Source organism: Malus domestica, chromosome 17, assembly GCF_042453785.1.
Source record: "Malus domestica chromosome 17, GDT2T_hap1".
NCBI lineage: Eukaryota > Viridiplantae > Streptophyta > Magnoliopsida > Rosales > Rosaceae > Malus > Malus domestica.
This window is the reverse complement of record NC_091677.1, coordinates 3,043,101-3,064,867: the sequence shown is the minus strand read 5'-3', so window position 1 is coordinate 3,064,867 and position 21,767 is coordinate 3,043,101. Positions and strand designations below refer to the sequence as shown.

The following is a 21,767-nucleotide window of genomic DNA, read 5'->3' as shown; positions in this document are numbered from 1 at the left end:
CTGTTGAACTTCAATATTGTGTTATTAGTCCATATTGCCTATTTTAGCATGTTTCTCAGTAATTGCTTAAATTAAATGGCTTTCGTCACTTTTCGGATGTCGGCCAACACGTGACCATCCCGATGTCCCGAGGACATCCGGGTCAGGGCGTGTCATTCATTCATAGCATACTTAGGATTTCTTTCCACCATTTGGTAATCATCATTTTTATCGTATCTTTAATCTCCAGTTGTTCTAAATCTTGCCCGTCTCTTATCAGAATTATGGATCCCGCTGGTGGGAATGTACCTCGTCGAGCTCGTTTTGGTGTAGGGGAGGAATCCAACAATTGACTAATGCTATACGGAATGCCTTTACTAGTGGTAATAGATCGAATCGCACCTATATTGAGATTGCTCATAGTCATGGTATTCCGGATCTTCGAGTAGTGGGAGCTTGTCTGGAGGCTGAGGACTGGTTGGAGCAGGTAGAAGACACTTTGGAGGGTATGAGATGTCTACCAGGTGAATGGGCCAAGATTGCAGCTTATTTTCTTAAAGTGAATGCTAAGATTTGGTGGAAATTAGTGAAGGATGCTCGCCCACCTACTACTTCGATGACTTGGGCTACATTCTGGAGACTCTTCAGCGCATATTTTCTGAGCCCTAGTTATCAGTTAAGGATGAGACAACAATTTCTAGAGTTTCGCCAATGCGATTTGAGTGTCACTAAGATGGATAATACTTTTCAGCATCTGTCAAGACATCATGCAGGACTTATGGAAATCTGAACGAAATGATGGTTCCGTTACTGATCTGCTTGAATCTAGACTATCGTGAAGCAGTGGCAGCCTAGAGACACAGAAGCTACGAGGAGATGATCGAGACCTGCTTGAGAATTGAGCAGTCTAGGTGGGAGACTATTAATCAGGAGCAGTCACAGTTTCAGGAATTACCCAAAAATCAAGACCAACTTCGGTACCAGAACCAAAGAGGTCGTGGTTTTCGATCTCGGAGTATGAGGGAACCTGGTGGCTCCTCTAACTTTGTTGGCCCTAGACACATATTCCTTCAAACGTCAGGGCTAGGGTTCAAGCTCTTCTAGCAAGGGCTCAGGCAAAGAATCTGGAAGACGATCATTCAGTCACTTCAGATCACCAATCATGTGTCACAGGTGTGGAGGCACGGGGCATATTACCAGATTTTGCTCTTCAGGACATCCTGTCGAGAGTTATGCATCTGTTCCGAGTTTTAGTGGATGGGGTAACTCGAGTTCTAGTTATGGCGACAATTATACTCAAAACTATGGCGGGAGTGGTAGCCAAAATACTCAATTTTCTACTTAAAGATAACCGCAACAGTTTAGTGCAGTTTCGGGTAGCCGCACTCAGAGGAACTGAGCAGGCCGTAACAACCAAGGTTTTAGGGCTCGAAGTGGCTGTAACAGTGGTGCAAGACGTCAGTTCAATGGACGTATCAACGTCATGACTCAGCAGGAGGGTGATCAGGATCCCCAAGTTATTACTAGTATGTTACTTATTTGTGGTAATTGGGTAAAAGTTCTCATTGATCCAGGTGCTACTTTTTCATTTGTGTCTTCATCATTTGCACCGAATTTAAATTCACAACCTACACCGCTGAGCTATGATATGCTTGTGCAAATACCGCAAGGAGATCTTTTCTGTGTAAAGTGGGAGTATAAAAGTTGCCTGGTAATAGTGGAAGGGGAAATGATGAAGGCTAATCTGGTTCATTTTAATTTGGCGGAGTTCGATGTTATTTTGGGGATGGATTGGTTATCCAGGCATCGTGCTTATGTCGCATGTTGGGAGAAATTTATGACGTTCAAATGGCCTGGACGACCGTCGATCACATTTTAGGGTGAGCGACGAATCCTTCCTAATAGTATTATTTCTGCTATCCAGGCGACTAAATTGTTGAATAGGGGATGTGTGGGATTCCTAGCCCACGTAGTGACGATGGATAAATCTTTGCTAAGTCCTAAAGATGTACCCGTGGTGAAGAAATTCACTGATGTATTTTCGGAGGATTTACCAGGGTTACCACCTGCGAGGGAAATTGAATTTACCATCGATTGACTTCCAGGTACGGACCTTATTTCTTTACCACCTTATCGAATGGCACCAGCAAAGTTGAGGGAATTGAAGATTCAACTTCGGGAGTTTGTGGATAAATGTTGTATCCAGCCCAGCATGTCTCCCTAGGGCGCTCCTGTTTTATTTGTCAAAAAGAATGATGGATCGATGAGACGTTGCATCGACTACCGGCAGCTGAACCGGGTGACGGTGAAGAACCGTTGTCCTCTGCCTCGAATCGATGGCCTATTTAACCAGCTGAAGGGTGCTAAGGTGTTCTCTAAGATCGATCTTCACTCTGGTTATCATCAGCTGCTAATTCGGGAGAAAGATGTACCGAAGACTGCCTTCCGCACTAGGTATGGACACTTTGAATTCCGTGTCATGCCTTTTGGATTGACAAATGCACCTGCAGCATTCATAGATTTAATGAACAGAGTCTTTAGACCGTATCTGTATCGGTTTATGATTGTGTTCATCGATGATATTCTGATCTATTCTAAGAGTGGTAACACATACAGGAAACATTTAAGGTTGGTGTTGGAAAGGTTAAGAAGTCAGCAGCTGCATGCTAAGTTCAGCAAGTGTCAGTTTTGGTTAAACCATATCAGTTTCCTCAGACATGTATCTGCTGAGGGAATTGGTGTGGATCATCAGAAAGTGTTGGCAATAACTACATGAGAATAACCAAGGAATGTTATAGAAGTGAGGAGTTTTCTAGGTCTGGCTGGCTATTACCGACAATTTATTCATGGTTTCTCAGCAATTGCCCTGCCTTTGAATAAGTTAACTCGGAAAGAGGTTAAGTTTAATTGGGATGAAGACTGTGAGTGGAGTTTTCAGGAGCTGAAGCAGCGTCTCACTCAAGTACCTGTTCTTGCTCTCCCGGAAGATAGCAGTGAGTTTGAGATATACACGAATGCATCTCTATCAAGTCTAGGTTGTGTATTGATACAACATGAAAGAGTCATTGCCTATACTTCCAGGCAGCTCAAGATCCACGAGAGAAACTATTCTACACATGATTTGGAACTTAGTGCAGTGGTGTTCGCTCTGAAGATTTGAAGACATTACTTATACGGCGAGAAGTGCCGCATCTTCACTGATCATAAGAGCCTCAAATATATCTTTACGCAGAGAGACTTGAACTTGAGGCAGAGAAGGTGGATGTAACTTATCACTGGCTATAATTCCACGATTGAATATCATCCCGGACATGCCAATGTAGTGGCGGATGCACTTAGTCAGAAATATCACGAACAACTTGCATCCCTTAGAGCTATCCATGTCCCGCTACTATTTTTTCTTTGAGAAATCGGTGTTACGGTGAAACCGGGTGATCAGGGAGCTTGGTTGGCACATTTCCAAGTTAGACATGTTTTAGTGGATATGGTCTGAAAAGCCCAAGAACTTGATCATGAATATGCTGACATAAAGATTTCGGTGGATAAAAGAGAAAATGAAGATTTTAATATCCGAAAGGATGAAGCATTAATGTAGGGAAACAGATTGTACGTGCCTCAGGATAACGAAGTAGTGAAAAAGGAAATCTTGGATGAAGCGCACATTTCAGCATATGTCATGCATCCGGGAAGCACCAAATTATATCGCATTATCCATCTGTTCTATTACTGGATATAAATGAAGATCTGGGGGATTATGTGAGTAGATGGAAATGATGTGACGGATTATGTGAGTAGATGTATCATTTGTCAACAGGTGTAGGCCGAGAGACAAATACCTGAGGGACGAATGCAAAATCTTCCGCTACCAGCCTGGAAATGGGAAGACATCGCCATGGATTTTGTGTATGGATTTTGGAAAGCTTTTAATACTGTCATGGATTTTGTTCAACACTGCCTACCATCCACAGACCGATGGTCAGTCTAAGCGGACAATTTAAACATTGGAAGACATGTTGAGAGTGTATGTTATCTAATGGAATGGTAATTGGGATAGCTATCTGCCGTTGGTTAAGTTTGCATATAATAACAGCTATCATTCGAGTATTGATATGACACCTTATGAGGCTCTGTATGGAAAAATGTGTCAGATGTCGTTATGTTGGATAGAGGTCAACAAACGAGTGTTACTAGGACCAGAGATTGTGGACACTACTAATGCTAACATCCAGCTGATTAAAAGAAACCTAAAAACAGCTCAAGATCGACAGAAAAGTATCGTGGATAAATATTCCAAGGATAGTGAGTATAAGGTTGGTGACTTTGTGTTATTGAAGTTGTCTCCCTGGAAGGATGTTGTTCGTTTTGGTAAGCGAGGAAAGTTGAGTCATCGATACGTTGGTCCCTATCAGATTACTGAGAGAATTGGTGCAGTTGCCTACAGATTGGAGCTACCATCGGAGTTGTCACTGATTCACAACATTTTCCATATTTCTATGCTTCGGAAATATGTATCAGATCCCTCTCATATCATTCAGTTAAAGCCGCTGGAAGTGAATCAGGATGCTAACTATGTCGAAGAACCAGTGGCTATACTTGATTGACATGATAAAGTGTTGATGAACAAAGTTATTTCGTTGGTGACGGTGCTTTGGAGGAACCACGCTGCTGAGGAAGCGATGTGGGAAACGAAGGATTTGATGAGGAGTCAGTATCCGTTTTTATTTGCTTAAGGTTGTAAATTTCGGGGACGAAATTTATATAAGGGGGGTAGATTGTTACACTCACCCCCACTTATAAATGTAATTCTGTAATTCTCCCCAAATATTAATAGAATTATCAATTTGGACCCTATTCCTTTACTTAATCAAGATCTAAAAAGGAGATTTGTTCTCATCCTCAAACTGCCAAGTGGCAGCACCCCATCACCCCTCACGTTTCTCTCTCTATCCCCTACCTGTGACCCCTTTTTCCTTTCTCTCTCTCTGTCTCTGCACTCACTCTCCCTTCCCTCTCTCGAAACCTTCTCATCCCTCTCAATTCCTTTCACCTGTGAACACCCAAGTACACCCACACCCTCACCATCGTTCACGCATCATCATCGTCATTAGCATTCCGCCATCCCTCTCTCTCCCGTCGATGTGAGGAGCGATGGAACCCAGGAACTCTCCGATAAGATTCATTCGTTTTTTCGGTTAAGCAAGTTTCGGATTTTCCTCTCTTTTCGTTCTATTACGAAGCTTGAATGAAATTGTTAAGTTTTAGCTCATTTTTATCAAGGTTATAGAACGAGATCGGCTCGGGGGAAGGCACACCCATCTCCGACGAGCCCGTGGTTGTCGAGGGATTTTCCAATCACCTCCGACCGTTCTACGCAAACCAAAGGTATAAAAACACTCATCTCGTCTAGTTCTTCATTTGATACCTAGATCAGGGTCTAGAATGTGCGTTTGCAGTCGGCTGGAGTTGTAGAAGCTCCGGCGTTCTTCTTCGTTCAACCAAGGCCTTCAGGCCGTTTTTTAAACCCACAGACCTTAAGCCCGTTTTGTTTCAGCTCATTACCCTAGCCCATTCCCTTTTTATTTTTATTTTAATTCCTTAAAAACCCAAAAGGCCTTCAGGCCGTTTCATTTAGGGTATTTGGCCCGTTGACTAAACCCTAAACCCTTTCTAATTAGGCACTCAGGTCGTGTGTGGGTCTGGGCCGAGCCTAGAGACCTCCTAAACCCCTAAGAACCAGCCCACCTAATTATCTAAACCCAAACCCTTAGGGCCCAATCGGCCCAACCCTAAAGCCTTAAACCCGGTCCAACCCTAAGCCCAGACCCGTTTGACTCGGTATGACTGTTAAGCCGGTCAACGTTGACCATTGACCGTTGACTTTGACTTTCGGGTTGACTTTTTTGTTTTCGTCTGAGACCTCTCCTAGGCTAATTTCGACGTTCTGTACCCATTTCTGAAGTCCGTTTTCCCAAATTCAATCGTTTGAGTAGAGTTTGACTAAATGTACTCCTTTATATGAATAGGTGTGATTATTAGCGGTGATTCCGTTATTCCTTTTCAGTATGGTTTTGCACCAACGATGTACGGTGAGTGGACCCCTTCTAAAAATGCACGTTTTAATAGTAGAAATGCATACATGAAAATCATGATTTAACAATTATGTTCTATGAAACGATTTGAGATAACATGCTTACTGTGGCTAGTTTGAATTACTTCTATTTTTCCTATAACCCGTGTTCTTATAAAATATATGATGGATGACGATATGATATTTAGAACATGTTTAAAATACCTCTTTATAGTATAGATGATGGATGACTTTATACTATAAAGTTGTTTTTCAATATATATATGTTCAATGGTTTTGTACTTACCTAGTGGTCATTTCCGTTACGGGACGTATGGATATATTCCAATCCGTCCCAGGCGATGGTTTGGTGTTGGCATCGGGCCTGGAGTGTGTTTCCTCTGGCTATTTAGCACAGGACAAAGAGCCGGCATGGGGCCTATAATGTGTTTTCCTCTGACTATCTGCTCAGAGACGGGGAGCCGGCGAGCCGGCATTAGGCATGGGGGTTATTAGACATTCACTAGTGAATATTATATATACAAGTTATGATTTGAGACATTGCACGACATGCTAGGTTTCGGAAAACCTATGTCGATCATGATATATGTGTTTTCATAAAACCTAAGGGGTTAATATGTTGATAACAGTTTTATTATTATTATTATTATTATTATTATTATTATATATATATAAACTTGGTCCACTCACGTTTGTTTTGCGCTCCCTTCAAGACCTTATAACGAGGAATACGATCTGAGCTACGAGGAATTTCCCTACCAGTGATTTCGTGTTATATCTTCTCTGCTTCGACACCTATTGTCACACCCTGGCTCAGGCTCCACCACATCCCGGGCTCGACTTCACCGTAGCACAATATTGTCCGCTTTGGGCCCAAACCATGCCTTCACAGTTTTGTTTCTGGAAACTCACACGAGAACTTCCCAGTGAATCACCCATCATGGGATTGCTCTCGCGCGAACTCGCTTAACTTCGAAGTTCCGATGGAACCAAAAGCCAATGAGCTCCCAAAAGGCCTCGTGTTATGTAGAGATTTGAATATACATATAAGGTTTACAGGATCCACTCCCTTGGGCGATATGGGATGTTATAATTCACCCCCCTTAGGGGCCCGACGTTCTCATCGGCACACTTCCGGCCAAGGATTGACTCTGATACGAAATTGTTACATACCGGCCCGAGCCCCTACCACATCCCGTGCTCGACTCCACCGTAGCACGATATTGTCCACTTTGAACCCCGACCACACCCTTACGGTTTTGTTTCTGGAAACTCACACGAGAACTTCTCAGTGGGCCACCCATCATAAGATTGCTCTCGTGCGAACTCGCTTAACTTCGAAATTCCGATGGAACCCGAAGCCAGTGAGCTCCCAAAAAGCCTCGTGCTAGATAGAGATGAGAATATACATATAAGGCTTACATGATCCACTCCCCTGGACAATGTGGAATGTTACAAGATTTTTCTCGTTTTAAGTAAATCTAATATATTTTGTGTAAATAAGTGTCTGTTTATACTTCAAATATATATAATTTTATTATAAACTACAAAATAGAATGACGTATATAATGAGATATACATATAAGGCTTACAGGATTCACTCCCCTAAGCGATGTGGGATGTTACAAGATTTGTCCCGCTTTAAATAAATCTAATATATTTCGTGTAAATAAGTGTCTGTTTATACTTCAAATATATATAATTTCATTATAAACTACAAAATAGAATGACGTATATATTATAAAGTATTGGAACATAATGAAAACATGAGGAACAAGCATATAATGTGTGTTTATTTAAGTATTCAACAAGTCTCATACAATTTATTGGGAAAAAATAAAATATAAAATGAAAGTTATTTATTTTCTGTCTAAGTGATTCGCAATCTAGGCGGGTGTCAAGGCTGGTCTGGGCGGACCCCTCAGCAGGTGTAGGCGTCATTTCTTAATTTCCAAACGCCTAGGTACTAATTGGGACGGTAGTCAGCCGCCTAGCGCCTAGGCATGGTCTAGGCTAGGGCTGGAAAAAAATCCCAAAAATCCCAAACCAAACCAAAAAAATCCCAATCCCAAACCAAAAAAATCCCAAACCAAAATTCCCGAAATTTTCGGGATGTAATCCCAAACCAAACCGAAAGTTTCGGTATGGGATTCGGTATTGCATTTCATTTTTTCGGTATTCCCATACCGAACCGAAAAAAAAAATATATATATATATAATTTTTTAATTATAAGAGAATTATTTCAACCGTTGATTGTTTTGGATTTAATCTGTGCCGTTGATTTCTTTTTTAGGTCAGATCACATTTCATTCCTCCGTTCATTTGTTTCGAAGTGCAGCCCCCTAACCCTTAGCCTCCGGCCCTCACATCCCTCACCAGACTGAGAATTTCCAGTTCTCTCTCGCTCTCCATAGTTGCTGACAGAAACAGATGCTAAAGGGAATCAGGACATCAGAACTTGATTGGTAATCTGCAAATCCACGAGGTGGGTTTTTTCGAATATTCAAATCTTATTAGTTTGAACTTTTGGTGTTTTGAGGAAATTTTTGTGATTATTTGGTTGTGAAATTTAGGATTTTGGCAACATGGGTCGGTCCAAATCTGATTAGGGAGGGCTCTCTGATCAAAAGGGAGCTATTTTTCTGTAAATTTGAGAGAACCCAGGAGGTAGGATTTGTTATTGTGGACAAGTTAATATGCGTTGCAGCTGCTTTGGTGCTTCGGTTGCTGAGAGGAAAAGGAAATCTGGTTCTGGTCAATTTGGCCATGATCTTGATGGTACGGACATGGTTAAATGTTCCCACTTCCTGGTTTTGTTATTTTTTTTACCTCCGTACTGTGGTTTTTTTGTTCATTGGATTCTGCGGATCATCATTGTTATTGTGATTGATTGATTGTTATGTGTGTTTCATAGAGAATGTGCTGGAAAATATCAAGGCTTTCTCCTACAATGAATTAAGATCCGCGACGGATAATTTCCATCCGAGTAATAAGATCGGGCGAGGCGGTTTTGGAACTGTGCCCAAAATTATTTCGGGATTCCCGATTTGTCCCGAAATCCTGAAATTATTTCGGGATTCCCGAAAATTGGGATTCCCGAAAATTTGGTTTGGGATCGGTATTGAAATTGAGATTCCCGAAAATTTCGGTATGGGAATCGGGACAAGGGTTTCGGTATGGAATCCCATACCGAACCACCCCTAGTCTAGGCGGCGCTAAGTGAGGAATTTTTAGAACAGTGCTGAAAGCACCTCCCAATGAGCAGCTCAAAACAAGTAGAAAGCCTCAGTCTGCATCGAACAGGTCCGGCTTGATTGTCTGCTCGGTTCTAGCTTAGCGCCTAGGTCGGGCTCAGTTCTATAAGTTGTAGTTCAAGCCTATAATCCATCCACCAGTTTCTTGGCCAACACATAAATTGATCATAAACACAGTTAATTTCTGAAAGAGTGAAACTGATCCTTGGAAGCAAAACAAAATCTTGTTTAAATCATAAACACAGTTAATACGAAAGGAGGTTGTAAGAAGTTGAACTCAGTAGAATCAGCACGAAACACAAAATCTTGTTTAAATCTGAACAACGAGAAGGTGAAGGTCACGGTAGTCTATGGAGTCTAGCACGATTCAGAAAAGCTTGACATCCTGAAAATTTTTCTTCGTGTGAAGCAGTAAAAGTAGCACTTAAAAACAGATTGAACAGATAGAAGGCAAGGATTTAACTGTTTGCATATAGTATATTACACTAGAAGTTCCATTGTCATCTTTCGTTCCAATTTTCCGTGGCGAAGAACTGGAAAGCATATTGTAAATGTCGCTGGATCTCTAACAAAAAAAATTCGTGGGATGCAGGACCTATAGCTTGTTTATTGGATTATACAGCTAACTAATTAAAATCGAGATCACATCGTACGATTTACATACATGAGCCTTATGATAAATTACCTCGATATGGAATTCTGCAACCATTTGTCATCTCTCTCCGCTTTATTTGAGTTTAAGCGGAATCCTTATTCCTTATCTGGCCTGCGAAAAAGCAATGGAAACTCGTCGTCTTGTCCCCTGAAACTGTGTTCTTTGCTCATACTCTTCAATGCATGGTAAACCTGGTACATAGACCACCTGTCTTTAGGCCGAGAAATCACACAACTACTAGCAATCTTCAAAAACTGCAAAATTTCCTCGTCATGCCCTTTTCCGATGAGAGCTTTATCGATGGCATCCTTGGTTCGACCAGAACTAGAGAGACGATTCACCCAATCCACTACATTACCCTTGAAACCTTCATCAGCAGTGCTGACTTCGAGAGGCTTTTGCCCGGTTGCCAGCTCCAGAAGCACAATTCCAAGTCCATAAACGTCCCCTTTCAGTGAAGCAACCAGAGTACTCGGATACTCTGGAGCTACATAACCAAGTTCTCCCAAGTCTCCGTTAACAAAACTGCTCTCCTTAGAATCAGAAGCCGTGAGCGTTGCCAATCCAAAATCCATTATCCTAGCATCAAAATCCTCGTCGAGGAGGATCACATTGGAGCATATGTTCTGATGCATAATCGGAGGTTGGCAACCGTGGTGAAGCCAAGAAAGTCCCCTGGCAGCACCCAAACCGATCCTAAACCTAGTCGACCAGTCCAATCCCTCACCACTTCCGTGCAACAACGAATGCAAAGTCCCACTCGACAAGTACTTGTACACCAAAAGCTTCTCCTCCTCCACAATGCAGAACCCCAAAAGGGGGGCCAAATTCGGATGTCTAAGTTGTCCTAACCGGTTCATCTCCAACCGAAACTGCTTCTCACCGAGCTTACAAGCACTAAGCCGCTTAATGGCCAGCGCCGACCCATCAGGCAGCAGAGCCTTGTAAGTTGTCCCTGTCCTAGTCGAAATGATCACATTTTTGGGGCTAAAATTATTGGTAGCCGCCATCAAATCCGCCAACTTAACCTTCACAAGTGGCTTCTGAAACAAGGAAACCTGAGTAAGCTTACGAGCCCTCAACCTCTCAGCCCAATCCTCCCTCCCAACACCATAACCTCCCGTCCTCCGCCGCTTACTCTGCCTCACATGGTACCACCACCACAGCCCCAAAAAAGCCAGCAAAGACGCCGCAGCGCCAAAAACTCCGGCAGCAATTATAATAGTAACACTCTTCTTGCTCAGACCACCACACTTCGACCCGAGAGGCCCGCCGCAAAGGCCGCTGTTCCCGGCAAAGTCCGCCTTATCAAACCCGTCGAAAAACGAAGGGATAGACCCCTTCAACTTATTATTCGCCACTGAAAACGTCTTAAGCCTACCCAAGCTAGAAAATTCATAGGGAATCGGACCCGAAAGCTTGTTGTCCGAAAGGATCAGAATGTTCAGATACTCACAGTGCTGCAGGTCCGGCGGGATAGCGCCGGAGAAGTCGTTCCCGGACAAATCGAGGGTCACCAAAAAGGGCAACCAATCGCAAATATCCGGGGGAATCGGCCCGGAAATCTCGTTCCCGCCGAGATCCAGCTTCGTGAGGCTGGCGCAGTACTCGATATCCTTCGGGACCTCGCCGGTGATCTCCATGTCTCGGAGCTCCAGACTAAAGATCCGATTCTCCCGATCGTTCCAGCAGGTGACGCCAACGAAATCGCAGATGACTCCGACGGTGTGGTTCCTGAAATCCCAAGACGCCAGCTTTCCGAGCGGGTCATTCAGCGACTGCTTCAGCCCCTGAAGGCACCTCACGTCGTCTTCGACCACGGCGGCGTAAGAGCAGAAATGGGTGCTCATACAGCCCCATAACAGTACCGGAATCCAAATCCTGGCGATGCGGGAATCCATATCCGGGCAATTCAGCAGGAAAAACAAATTGTGGGTTCTTCTTGGTGATGTCTGAAATGCTCAAAGGTCCGAACTTTTCAGTCAACTTTGCACGTATGATCCTGTAAAGGAAGAAGAACGTGCGATAGACAAGACGAGGGCCATTGACTTCTCTGCTTCTCTGTCTGAAAGTCTGAAATTATCAATTTATCAGTACAATCCAGTCAAATGAGTTGCTTGTAAAATCTTGGGTTGAATTTCTTCTTGGTTTAGTGGACAGGTGTTCAATTTAATTACTTTTTAATTGAGGGATTATTTGACCAAAAGGGGTGCCTACTACACTACAAAATGAATTGAATATGATACTTCCTTAATTGTTTAACTAACTTCCAATTAGTTTATAATTAATGTGAGTTTTATCTATGGTGATTTGTCCTTTATTGCGCAGCCAATCAGGGTTGGGCATTGGGCAATATGCATCTTTGACTGCCACTAGCTAATAGCTAGTGGCTAGCATATTGGGTTGGAATTTATCTTTAGTATTGCGCAGCCAATCAAGGAATTTTTTTTTATTGTGACGGAAAAACGAGTAATATATCAAGTGTTTTTATGTAAGTGGTGAAAAATTTTATTTTTTAAGTTATTAACTTTTTAACACACATATTACATCATTTACATAATGATTAATGACATATGATGTACCACCTCTTATGCTGAGCACACTAAAAAATCTCTCATTATCTAATTTGTTTAGCTTCTAGTTTGGTCATATCATTCTGATTTCTAACGTCATATTAATTTCAAAGCCTTGCTAACTACTAAGGCATGCTTATACTCTTGTGACATTCTATTGTCTACATAGAGAAACCGGTAAGGATGATGTTATACACACACTTCTTTTTACATTTAACATACTTCTTTTAGTTTTTTCCCATAGATCGAATGAATTTTAAAAAAAATTATCAATGAACAAAATTTAATAAGGATGTGTGAAAGGTAGAAAGAAATGTGTGAATAGCATTACCCAACCATAATGCTACAATAAATTTGTAAATGACTCATTTTATATCAAATTTATAAATTTCTTCACATGCATTTCAATGCCTATGAATGTCATTTCCAATCCCTTAATATTTTATAATATATTATTTAATAATTTAGTCTAAATGTCATCGTAGCAATCCAAAACCCATAGTGAAACTTGGAATTGAATCATTTCCTGAGCCCAAGGAGAGGATCCTCCTGATCAAGAAACATGGGTCATTGGATTTTTATCCAACGACTACAAATAAGGGATCCCTTTAAAGTTATAATAATTATAGTCATTAGATGAAAATCCAACTGCCCACGTTCCTTGGTCAGGAGGATCCCCTCCTTGGGCTTAGGAGAGGATCCAATTCCATGAAACTTTATACGAAGAAGTTTTGACACATGAGGTCGTTATTCTAATGTGACATGTCAAAACTTAGAAGCGTTCATAATAGAACGAGGTTGACGTACAAATGTTTGGTCAAACCAACTAATTGTGTAAACTAAATCGTACTAAAATATAATCACGTGATATAACAGTTTATTTGATGTGTTATGAGCGGATGTTTAATTACGACATCATAAAAGAAGAAAATATCACCTCCATCGTCTCTGCGTATTGTAACAAGTTTGACGAGTAATTTCACGTGGCTGTATTCTAATACAACGAAATAATATTTCCGGTTAAAGCATTGTAATTCAAATAGAATTGAGGGGCAATTAGGTAAAATTAGATAGAGAACGGACAGGGGCGCACGCAATACGGCCAACTACCGAAAACTCCCCCCAAGAGAAAATGGACGACGAGGCGCAGGTGAAATTCCCAACCACCTTCCACTACTACTGGTGGCGCCACTACCATCTCCGCCACTCCCGCCGCCTCGATTTCAAATCTTTTTATTTCATTTTGTGAAATCCGGCGCTGATTTACTTTGTTTTGCTGTTGATGGTGCAGAAAATGGTGGCTCTGAAGAAGGCGTACGCGGAGATAATTCTGAACACGGCGAAAGAGGCGGCGGCGAGAGTAATGGCGTCGGAGCGCAAGGCTCTTCGGTACCAGCACGATCTGCAATTTACGAAAGGCGAAGCGCTTCGCGTGCTTTGCCGCTTAAAGCAAATGCTCGATTCCAAGGTTTGTTTCTTTCTTATTTTTCTTTTCTTTTATTTTTTTCCTTCTGAATTTTGCATCCTTGTTTTTTGAACCAGTTTTGATGATCGGATTCTTGTTCTTGGAAAGAGGGGTTTTTTATTTGTCTAAACTAAATGGAATCATCAATCTTGAATCTTTGTGATTTATTTATTTTTTGATGGAATGTGAATGTGTTTGAATTCTGGAGGTTGTAATTGCGATTCGTTTTCGCGAAAGAGGCCATTTTCTGTTCTATTGAACTTAGATGAAGCTTCACTTTCAAAATTGGGTGTCTTTTTGTCTGCTGTAAAAGCAGTTTTCTATTTCTAAAAGCAAGAAAGCTCTTTGTTAATGTTTAAGCTCTGAATCTTTATAATCTAGTTTGGATGGAATGTGACTGTGTTAGATTTGAGAGTAATCGTGATTCGTAGTAGTGAAAGAAGCCATTTTCGGATATTTTGAACTTTGAAGAAGCTTGACACTTGAAGTTGGGATTCTTTGTGTCTTCTGTTACAACAACAACAAAGCCTTTTCCCACTAAGTGGGATTCTTTGCGTCTTCTGTTAAGGCAATTAAATTTCCCGAAAAGCAAGAAAGCATTTCCTGAACGCTAACTACTTGTTAGGAATGTCAATGTCGTTGTTTAGCAGTAAGCTCTTTGTTGATGTTAGCTCCTTGTTGATGTTCAATCAATCTACACATTTTTAAACTCCTGTGATGTATCTGTTATGCCTTGTCTAAATTTTCAGGTTCCCCCCTTTGTGATGTTTGGTGGTTTATACTGGCATCGTCTGGTGTTGCTTGAAGGTTCTTTAGATTCTCTTTGCAATAACACATGTGCAAATTGAGTGATACAAAGAGTTTTAGTTTTTACCTTACGGAATTTCTACTGATCACTACTCCTTGTATTTACTATAAGTGTTTTTATATTGGATTAATCGATATTTTAATTGATGCAGACTAGTGACGCGGAGATAACATCTTTGAGCCAACAACGAAAGATTGAAGAGGTTGAAGCGCAGCTCCAAGAGGCGGAGGATATCATAACTGATCTGAGATCAGAATTGAAACAAGTATGGAGTGAATTGGAGAGGCTAAATAACAACCAAGTGAAGCCTTTGGACGAACAAATCATGAGGGAAGATACATCATTTTCTGACAATCCGACACCTGAGCCCATCATACTATCTCCTTCAGGTTCAGGACATGAAACTGTTCCAACTTCAGGCCCAATGAACATCGAAGTAAATAGAGGTATTGAGCATAAGTTCTTTAATGAAATGAAACAAAGTGAGCAGTTAAGTGTTCCTGAATTGGATAAATTTTATGCCCCTGACTCTGACCTTGCCTCAATAATCATGAGCCGTAAGGAGCCAGAGCTGCTCAGAAATGGGTGTACACAGAGAATCCGTGCATTTGAAAGAAGCTTAATTGATGAGAAAGTGCTGCCTTCTGGATACGTAGACAATCACAATTCCCCCGGGAAGAATGAGTTGGTCATCAAAGAAATTGACGAGGAAGAAAGGTGTAATTTGCCCTCTTTTAGCGACAACAGCATGGAAGTAGTTAATGGGTTATCTGTGGGAAAAACCAAAAGTCATGCTAAAGTACACACATTACGCAGAAGAAAGACTCGATTTGGGAAATCCAAAACTTCACGCCGATGTCGTCCTAGTGAGCTCGTGAAATCTCACCAACCAAATTTTGTTCAATCTCATTGCAGAATATATTCTCTGAATGGAAATGATGGATCCCCTAAAGAAGCTTGCATCCTGCCCTCTATCAAGACCGAGAATGTAGCCATGACAAGAAGTTCCAGTGAGTTGGAAGAAAGTTTGCAGCATAGTAGCTGCTATTTCATGGACATAGTTAAGAATATTCCGAAGGGAAAAAGAAAAAGGAAAATGAAAAGTAAGGATGGCATTACAACCTCACTCACGAGTACTGATCAGCCGTCTTCTGTTCTTTCCCGCTGCAGGACTTTTGCATATTTACATCATGGTGGTTTGAAATCTTGGGAAGATAAACCAAACACAACTGAAAATGAGGCTAAGATGAAGCCATTGCCTCGTCTGGATCCTGGGTTGACATTAATTGGAAGTCATGTGGATCCTATATCAGGGTCAGCTAGTGTCAATGTGAGCATGAAGGGGATCAATAGATCTGGAGCTGTCCAAGATGCAGCAGACAAGGACATGGAGTTGATAGATGTGCCTGTGTTGATGACGGAAAGTGATGCTATGGAGAATTCAGAGGCTCCGAGTTCTGCACTCAACCTTGGTTCTGCTGATGTATCACTAATGAACTCTGAGTTAAAAACTGTCAAAGTATCATTGATGAATTCTGAATTAATACATGTGAATGCATCATTGATGAAATCTGAATTAAAAGATACAAGTGCATCATTGATGAGTACTGAATTAAAAGACGCGAGAGCATCAGAACAATCAAATGGTTCTCCTAGTCTTGTGGACAACAGCAGACTTCTCAAGTACACTTTCCAGAGGAAGCGCAAGAATTCCTCAAGAAACCCTGGTGAAACTGCTGCCTTTGAAGAGAACACTGCTAAGAGGAGGACGGAAGAGAAAGAATGTGTTGCACAACAGCCACAAACGACAAATGAATTATCTAGGGACAGCCGGCGACTAGCTCAGGTTGCTCGACAGGTTGGTTGCCAACAATCCTTTTCTTCACTCCTTCAATTTGAATTGAAACTGAGATAGCTTGACCTTGTTTTTCATAACTGTGAATTGTATTAGCACGCCAACGGCTAACTGCTAAGGTCACTTTGCACTGTGTTTGGGAAATACTTAGGCTGGGGAGGAAAGTAGCTCGATTAGGCAATCATGAACCACGACGTGTTACAACTCGCACATATTTGTTAAAATTTCATAGAGCACAACCAATAGAGTCAAATATTTTAATGTTTCATTGAAACTCAGGATCTTTAATTGAAATGATCTGAAGTATGTTGTAGAGCTTTAATTCCCAGGGATAGAACTCTAACATGATCGCTGAAGATGGGAACTTAGCCGCTGTTTTCTCCGCATATTTATGCTTTGATATATGGTTTGTCTGTAAAATCTTTATTTTTGGGGACTAGAAGTATCTTATGTAGCCTCTATAACTCTATAATCTATATGCTTGTTAAGTTACTGCTACGGGGTGATTGATCTCTCTTAATCTTTCATTTGTTGGCAGCTCATATCGTTGTCTGGGAAGAGATGGGATTAACAACCCCCGATCAGAGGTAGTTTTCGAAAGAGAGAGGGCAAGAGAGAGATTTATAAATCTGCAGTAATATCCGTTCATTTCTGTTAGTTTTCTAATTTGCATTTGAATGCTATTTTACAAATCCAATACCGGTGCCAAAGCTAACAGGTGACAAATTCAATTCCTGTCAAAACTTCCCCTAAGATGTCTTATTTAGGTCAGTTTGGCAAAAGGCAGGTGTGTCCGCCTGCTTGCACCCAAATCAATCCCTCGTAGATTAGACTAGTTTAGATTTAGAATATCACATTTCAAGCCAAAAGAATAATAACCAGTTCATAGCTGTCTAGTTTCTGAAAATTTGGGCCATTTCTTATTTGATTCTTTTTTATTTTGTTTTGGTCCGCAAAAGGGTGCAATCTAAAGCGATGCAATTCGATTCCAAAGGTCTACCCACAGCATAACAGCTGGTTATTGCATTTCAGTCCGGTTCGGTTCGATTTTAAACCATGCAATTTTTTTGTCCAAACCAAACCAGGTTCAGCTCGACCGGTTTGGTTGGCTGGACCATATTAATGTAACTGCTAAGCAAATGAGATTTGTTGAGCCACAAAGGCAAAACACTCCTCCAAAGAACTAGGGAATTGTCTAGGTAAAAATACTTGGTGGGAGTTCATGAATTCAAATCCTTTCTTAATTTTTGTGTCGAAAGCTTAATGGAGCAAAGAGTTCTGGCCCTTCAAGAGAGAGAAAGAGATTTAGGCCGCTTAAAGACTGTATAATTTAATTGATTAGTTTAAATTTCTTGATCCCTCGGCTTTGGACAGAGATCCGAAAACATTTGAAATCTGAGTTAGTGAGGCCATTTTGCCTGGTTGAGAGAGAGAAGGCAATTTGTGTTCCCTCTAATATTTTATTAGTAAAGCATATCTCATCTTCCTATGAAAATTTGAAAAAAATCCAGAAACCGAAAAGAACCAAAAGAACGATTGTCTGGTGTTGACAATGACAGCAGCTGCCGATGGTTGTGATGTAATTACGGTGGCATGTGGGGTCGTTTTCTGATGATGAAGCAAACAGGCGTGCTTTTTCGACCTTCACGTTCCATAATTCCGTTGCCCCTCCGTTACGCGGCAAGTCCCTCTTTTCCAACTTCGGATTCGAGTAAAAAGGCACGCGCCTTTCCTTACCTTGGTAAGTGATTCCTACTTCCCTTAATTTTTGCTTTTCTCAAAATAGAATTCTTTTTTATCTTATATTTTTTGTATAATATTTTATAATATTATTACGACAATTAATGTTGATTATCAAGTGACAAAGCCTCATTAGCATTTATCTTAAATCTAAATCAAATAATTTATTTTTCTCAATTTCATAGAATCAAGTAGAAGATCGATCTTGATAATCCAAAAAGTAATGATACTTGTTTGGGCACACTTGGATTAAAGCCAAGCACCAAAAACAAGGGAAAATTTTCGAGTTAACACGATATTTTGTTGCATAATCTCATTTATCATATTACTATAAATTACGTAATAGATGAGATGGCGTGATGAATATATATATATATATATATATATATTCAATTAAATCTACGGATGTCTTCAAAATCAAACATTAGAAACTTGCATGGTTAAATCTAAAGTAGGAGAAATTGTCAAGACTATGTTTGATAAGGACTGCAAGGCTGCCTGACTATGACAATATTCATTGAGAATATATTTTTGAGAATTTAAGCCCAGCTAAATTGCCAAAATCAAGAGAAACATTTGAGGGTAATTGAGGATGTCCTCTATCGTACTTACTCTCATGATCAAATATCACGTAACAGGTGAGATAGAATGATAAACATATACTCTGATTACATGCAAGAATATTTCATGAACTAGCTAGAAGGCTAAATCTAAATAGGAGAAATCATATCATAACGGGAGTAAGATTCTCTCACATCCAAATCCTCTCTCTTCCCCACCTCATTCCTTCTTGTCGTTTTCTCTGTAAATAAATCATCACAAGATGTTAACGCAACTTAATCGAGAACGTTTAAATAGGAAGAAACTGAAAGAGAAGAAAAATAAGAGAAGAGAGAATCCGGATCCTTCAAATGGTTCCAGTGCAGGTTGCTGATGGGAAGTACATGGAGTGCAGGGACTGCAGGCTTTAGTGGATTTATGTCTAAATGTCTCCCCTCCCCAAGCAAGCTTAAGACATGTCTCTCTGATCATCACAGCTGGCCCCTGAAAAGTGAAGCGCACTCACAAATCCCACAAAATCCGCTCCTTTGCCCAAGTACAAATTCGTGACCGTGTTCTCGACACACTGAATTTTTTTTTCTTTTTAGATAAATCTCATTCCCTTGGTGTATATAAACCAAAGAGATGATATCACAATTTATACATGTAGAATTTGAACATCTTAAAAAACCAAACGCATCGATCACATGGAGAAGTGGAGAGAGAGTGGGAGAGTAAACACAGTTTTGTTCACAGCAGGAGCAGCTGTGGCAATGGCATGTTTAAAACGTGTTATATTAATGGTGTTTCTCATGGAGCAATGGCGGGCGTCGGTTTTCCTTCTGCTCAACCTCGTCCTCCTAGCCATTGTCTTCACCTCCATTTCTTCCGGGACCTCAAATATTAATCGGAATCGAGATTGCGAAAACGACAATGGCGAAGGGATCAAAAGCAATGGAGGGGGAAAGAAGAGAAGAGAATATCGGTGCCAATCTGCTCCTCAAGCGGTTGAAGAAGTTAAGGAATGTGAGGATGAAATGTGCAAGAGCTCAGCGCGCGGCGGCGGCGAGAGCGAGCAAGAGCGGGATGAAGACGATACGGAGGAGGAGGAGGAGGAGGTTCGGAAGCTGTCGGAGGAGGATTTGAATGAGAAAGTGGAAGCTTTCATCGTTATGTTCCGGCAGCATTTGGTTTCCGATGCAAGAAATTGATTGAGGTTTGAAGGGTTTAGGGTTTCAAAAAATCAGCATTCTGATGTTCAAACCTGTAATCTGTTTAAGCTATTGATCTTGGTTCACTCTTTATTTTTTCCATTTTCTTGATCAAAAGTTTCACTCTTTTATCTTGATTAAATTCTTGGATTTTACAACATTTTGATAGAGATAAATAAATAAAATGTACAATTTGATCTTTTTTAATTCATTAGATTTGACAGCTGAAAATTAAAAATGAAGTGAAAAGTAAAACGAGGTGTATGAATATTATTCCCAAAACTTTGAGTGTACCTTTTATATTATAACCTTGTAAAGAGATTTGTGTGTATTATGATATATATTCTTATTTTTATCTATGTTTTCACATGATGAAAATGTTTTCTTATGTACGAGATCACGTGAGAAGAATATAGATACGAACCCGAGCCCGCCATATGTGGGTAGCAACAATAACAATTAACTAAGGTTCTTTTTCCCACCCAAACAATTTTCCAAACACTTGACAAGGTATTCAATACTGTGAAAATGGGTGCTAAAATGGGAGGGCAAGATCGTAATTTGATGATTAATAATTGGAAAACGAAGCAAATGGGTCCCCAGTGAAGGAAGGTTGAGGAGTAAGTAAGCATCTCATTATAGTTCCAACATGATCCTCTCCGATCCTTTTAGGGTTTGTTTGTTTGCCTTCACTAAATATTTTTGGTCTGGACTGGACTAGCTATTAATCGAATATCGTGTTTGTTACATGCAGGAATAGATTTAATGAGATTAGAGCCGACTAAGTCCTTAGTTAGAAGGTCTTAGCGAGACGCCCTAATAAGCACAGGATTGCTAAGACCGTTCGTGTCCTCATCCAGTTGTTCTCCTCGCTTCTTTGTTTTGGTCTGGTCAACTGACCTCGCCGACCAACCCATCGATGGCGATGGCGACGATCGTCGACTAGATGTACTTGTTTTCGGCTCCACACTTCTTCGACTTCATAAAGGACGAGAGCGAAGCCGAGTCTGCCATAGAAAGCTCTTCACTGCCGACGGCATGGTCATTCACGTCGATTGGAAGAGGGGATGAGGATGGTTCATCGGAGAAGAGAGGTTAGATGAGGAGATTATGGTGGGCTTGCGGCTGGAGGTTTGATTCAGAGATGAAGGATCTCAATTAGGCAGAGGTCTGATAGACTGATTCGCTTTTTTCCATTTTTTCCCACAATTTTTATTTTTATTTTTTTAATCTTTTTCATTTAGGGGAAATTTATTGGCAGTGTGGATTTATTGTTTGGTTTGATTTGAATTGGGCATGGAAATCTTTGGTTTTTTTATATAGAAAACGAACTTATGGATTGGATTATGAGCTAATTTGCAATTTCTCCTCCTTCGTATTTTTCAATTTAGGATTTGATTGCAGGTTAGTTAGTATATGATGTTGTTGCATGAAATTGTGTTGCTATGATTGTATACGGTCCATTTTTCACTGTTTTCATTATCCTTTTTTTAGTCCGACATAGCATCAAACGCTTCATTACGTTAATCCAGCTTAATCTATTCTAAGCCAGTTCAGCTTAATCCTAAAAGTTAATCCGGTCCGAGATAGTTTGGTGC

General features: G+C 40.8%; 3 protein-coding genes and 2 long non-coding RNA genes across 7 annotated transcripts; 4 read left to right on the top strand and 1 right to left on the bottom strand.

The window, feature by feature from the left end:
* Positions 1-7,944: 7,944 nt before the first annotated feature.
* Positions 7,945-9,506, top strand: LOC139193702 (uncharacterized). Its single transcript, XR_011578139.1, has 2 exons — positions 7,945-8,079; positions 9,278-9,506. It is a non-coding gene; the product is annotated as an uncharacterized lncRNA (long non-coding RNA).
* On the top strand, positions 8,390-9,100 carry LOC103446808 (uncharacterized). The gene is made up of 3 exons (XR_530951.4): positions 8,390-8,553; positions 8,642-8,846; positions 8,983-9,100. It is a non-coding gene; the product is annotated as an uncharacterized lncRNA (long non-coding RNA).
* A 251-nt stretch (positions 9,507-9,757) lies between the features above and the next one.
* On the bottom strand, positions 9,758-12,122 carry LOC103404388 (inactive LRR receptor-like serine/threonine-protein kinase BIR2). The gene has a single exon (XM_008343286.4). It carries the CDS (start codon positions 11,876-11,878, stop codon positions 10,073-10,075), a length of 1,806 nt encoding a protein of 601 aa, XP_008341508.3. The 5' UTR covers positions 11,879-12,122; the 3' UTR covers positions 9,758-10,072.
* Positions 12,123-13,618: 1,496 nt separating this feature from the next.
* LOC103417061 (uncharacterized) lies at positions 13,619-17,375 on the top strand. 3 transcript variants are annotated; one of them, XM_070817258.1, is made up of 5 exons: positions 13,649-13,700; positions 13,842-14,018; positions 14,765-14,822; positions 14,975-16,681; positions 17,217-17,375. In XM_070817258.1, the coding sequence occupies exons 4-5, from the start codon at positions 15,149-15,151 to the stop codon at positions 17,247-17,249; spliced, it is 1,566 nt and encodes a 521-aa protein (XP_070673359.1). In that variant the 5' UTR covers positions 13,649-13,700; positions 13,842-14,018; positions 14,765-14,822; positions 14,975-15,148; the 3' UTR covers positions 17,250-17,375. The 3 variants fall into 3 exon arrangements, with proteins under 3 accessions (XP_028953373.2, XP_070673359.1, XP_028953374.1); XM_029097540.2 differs by lacking the exon at positions 14,765-14,822 and having other exon boundaries at positions 13,619-13,700; XM_029097541.2 differs by lacking the exon at positions 13,649-13,700 and having other exon boundaries at positions 13,732-14,018.
* Positions 17,376-19,535: 2,160 nt separating this feature from the next.
* On the top strand, positions 19,536-20,376 carry LOC108169873 (uncharacterized). Its single transcript, XM_017324107.3, has one exon. The coding sequence runs from the start codon at positions 19,666-19,668 to the stop codon at positions 20,167-20,169; it is 504 nt and encodes a 167-aa protein (XP_017179596.3). The 5' UTR covers positions 19,536-19,665; the 3' UTR covers positions 20,170-20,376.
* The last annotated feature ends 1,391 nt before the right edge of the window (positions 20,377-21,767 follow it).

Coding starts and splice junctions, on each gene's coding strand:
- LOC103404388 (XM_008343286.4), bottom strand. CDS start 11,878: ATGGATTCCCGCATCGCCAGGATTTGGATTCCGGTACTGTTATGGGGC.
- LOC108169873 (XM_017324107.3), top strand. CDS start 19,666: ATGGAGAAGTGGAGAGAGAGTGGGAGAGTAAACACAGTTTTGTTCACA.
- LOC103417061 (XM_029097540.2), top strand. Junction 14,019..14,974: donor AGCAAATGCTCGATTCCAAG/GTTTGTTTCTTT, acceptor TAATTGATGCAG/ACTAGTGACGCGGAGATAAC. Junction 16,682..17,216: donor TAGCTCAGGTTGCTCGACAG/GTTGGTTGCCAA, acceptor ATTTGTTGGCAG/CTCATATCGTTGTCTGGGAA.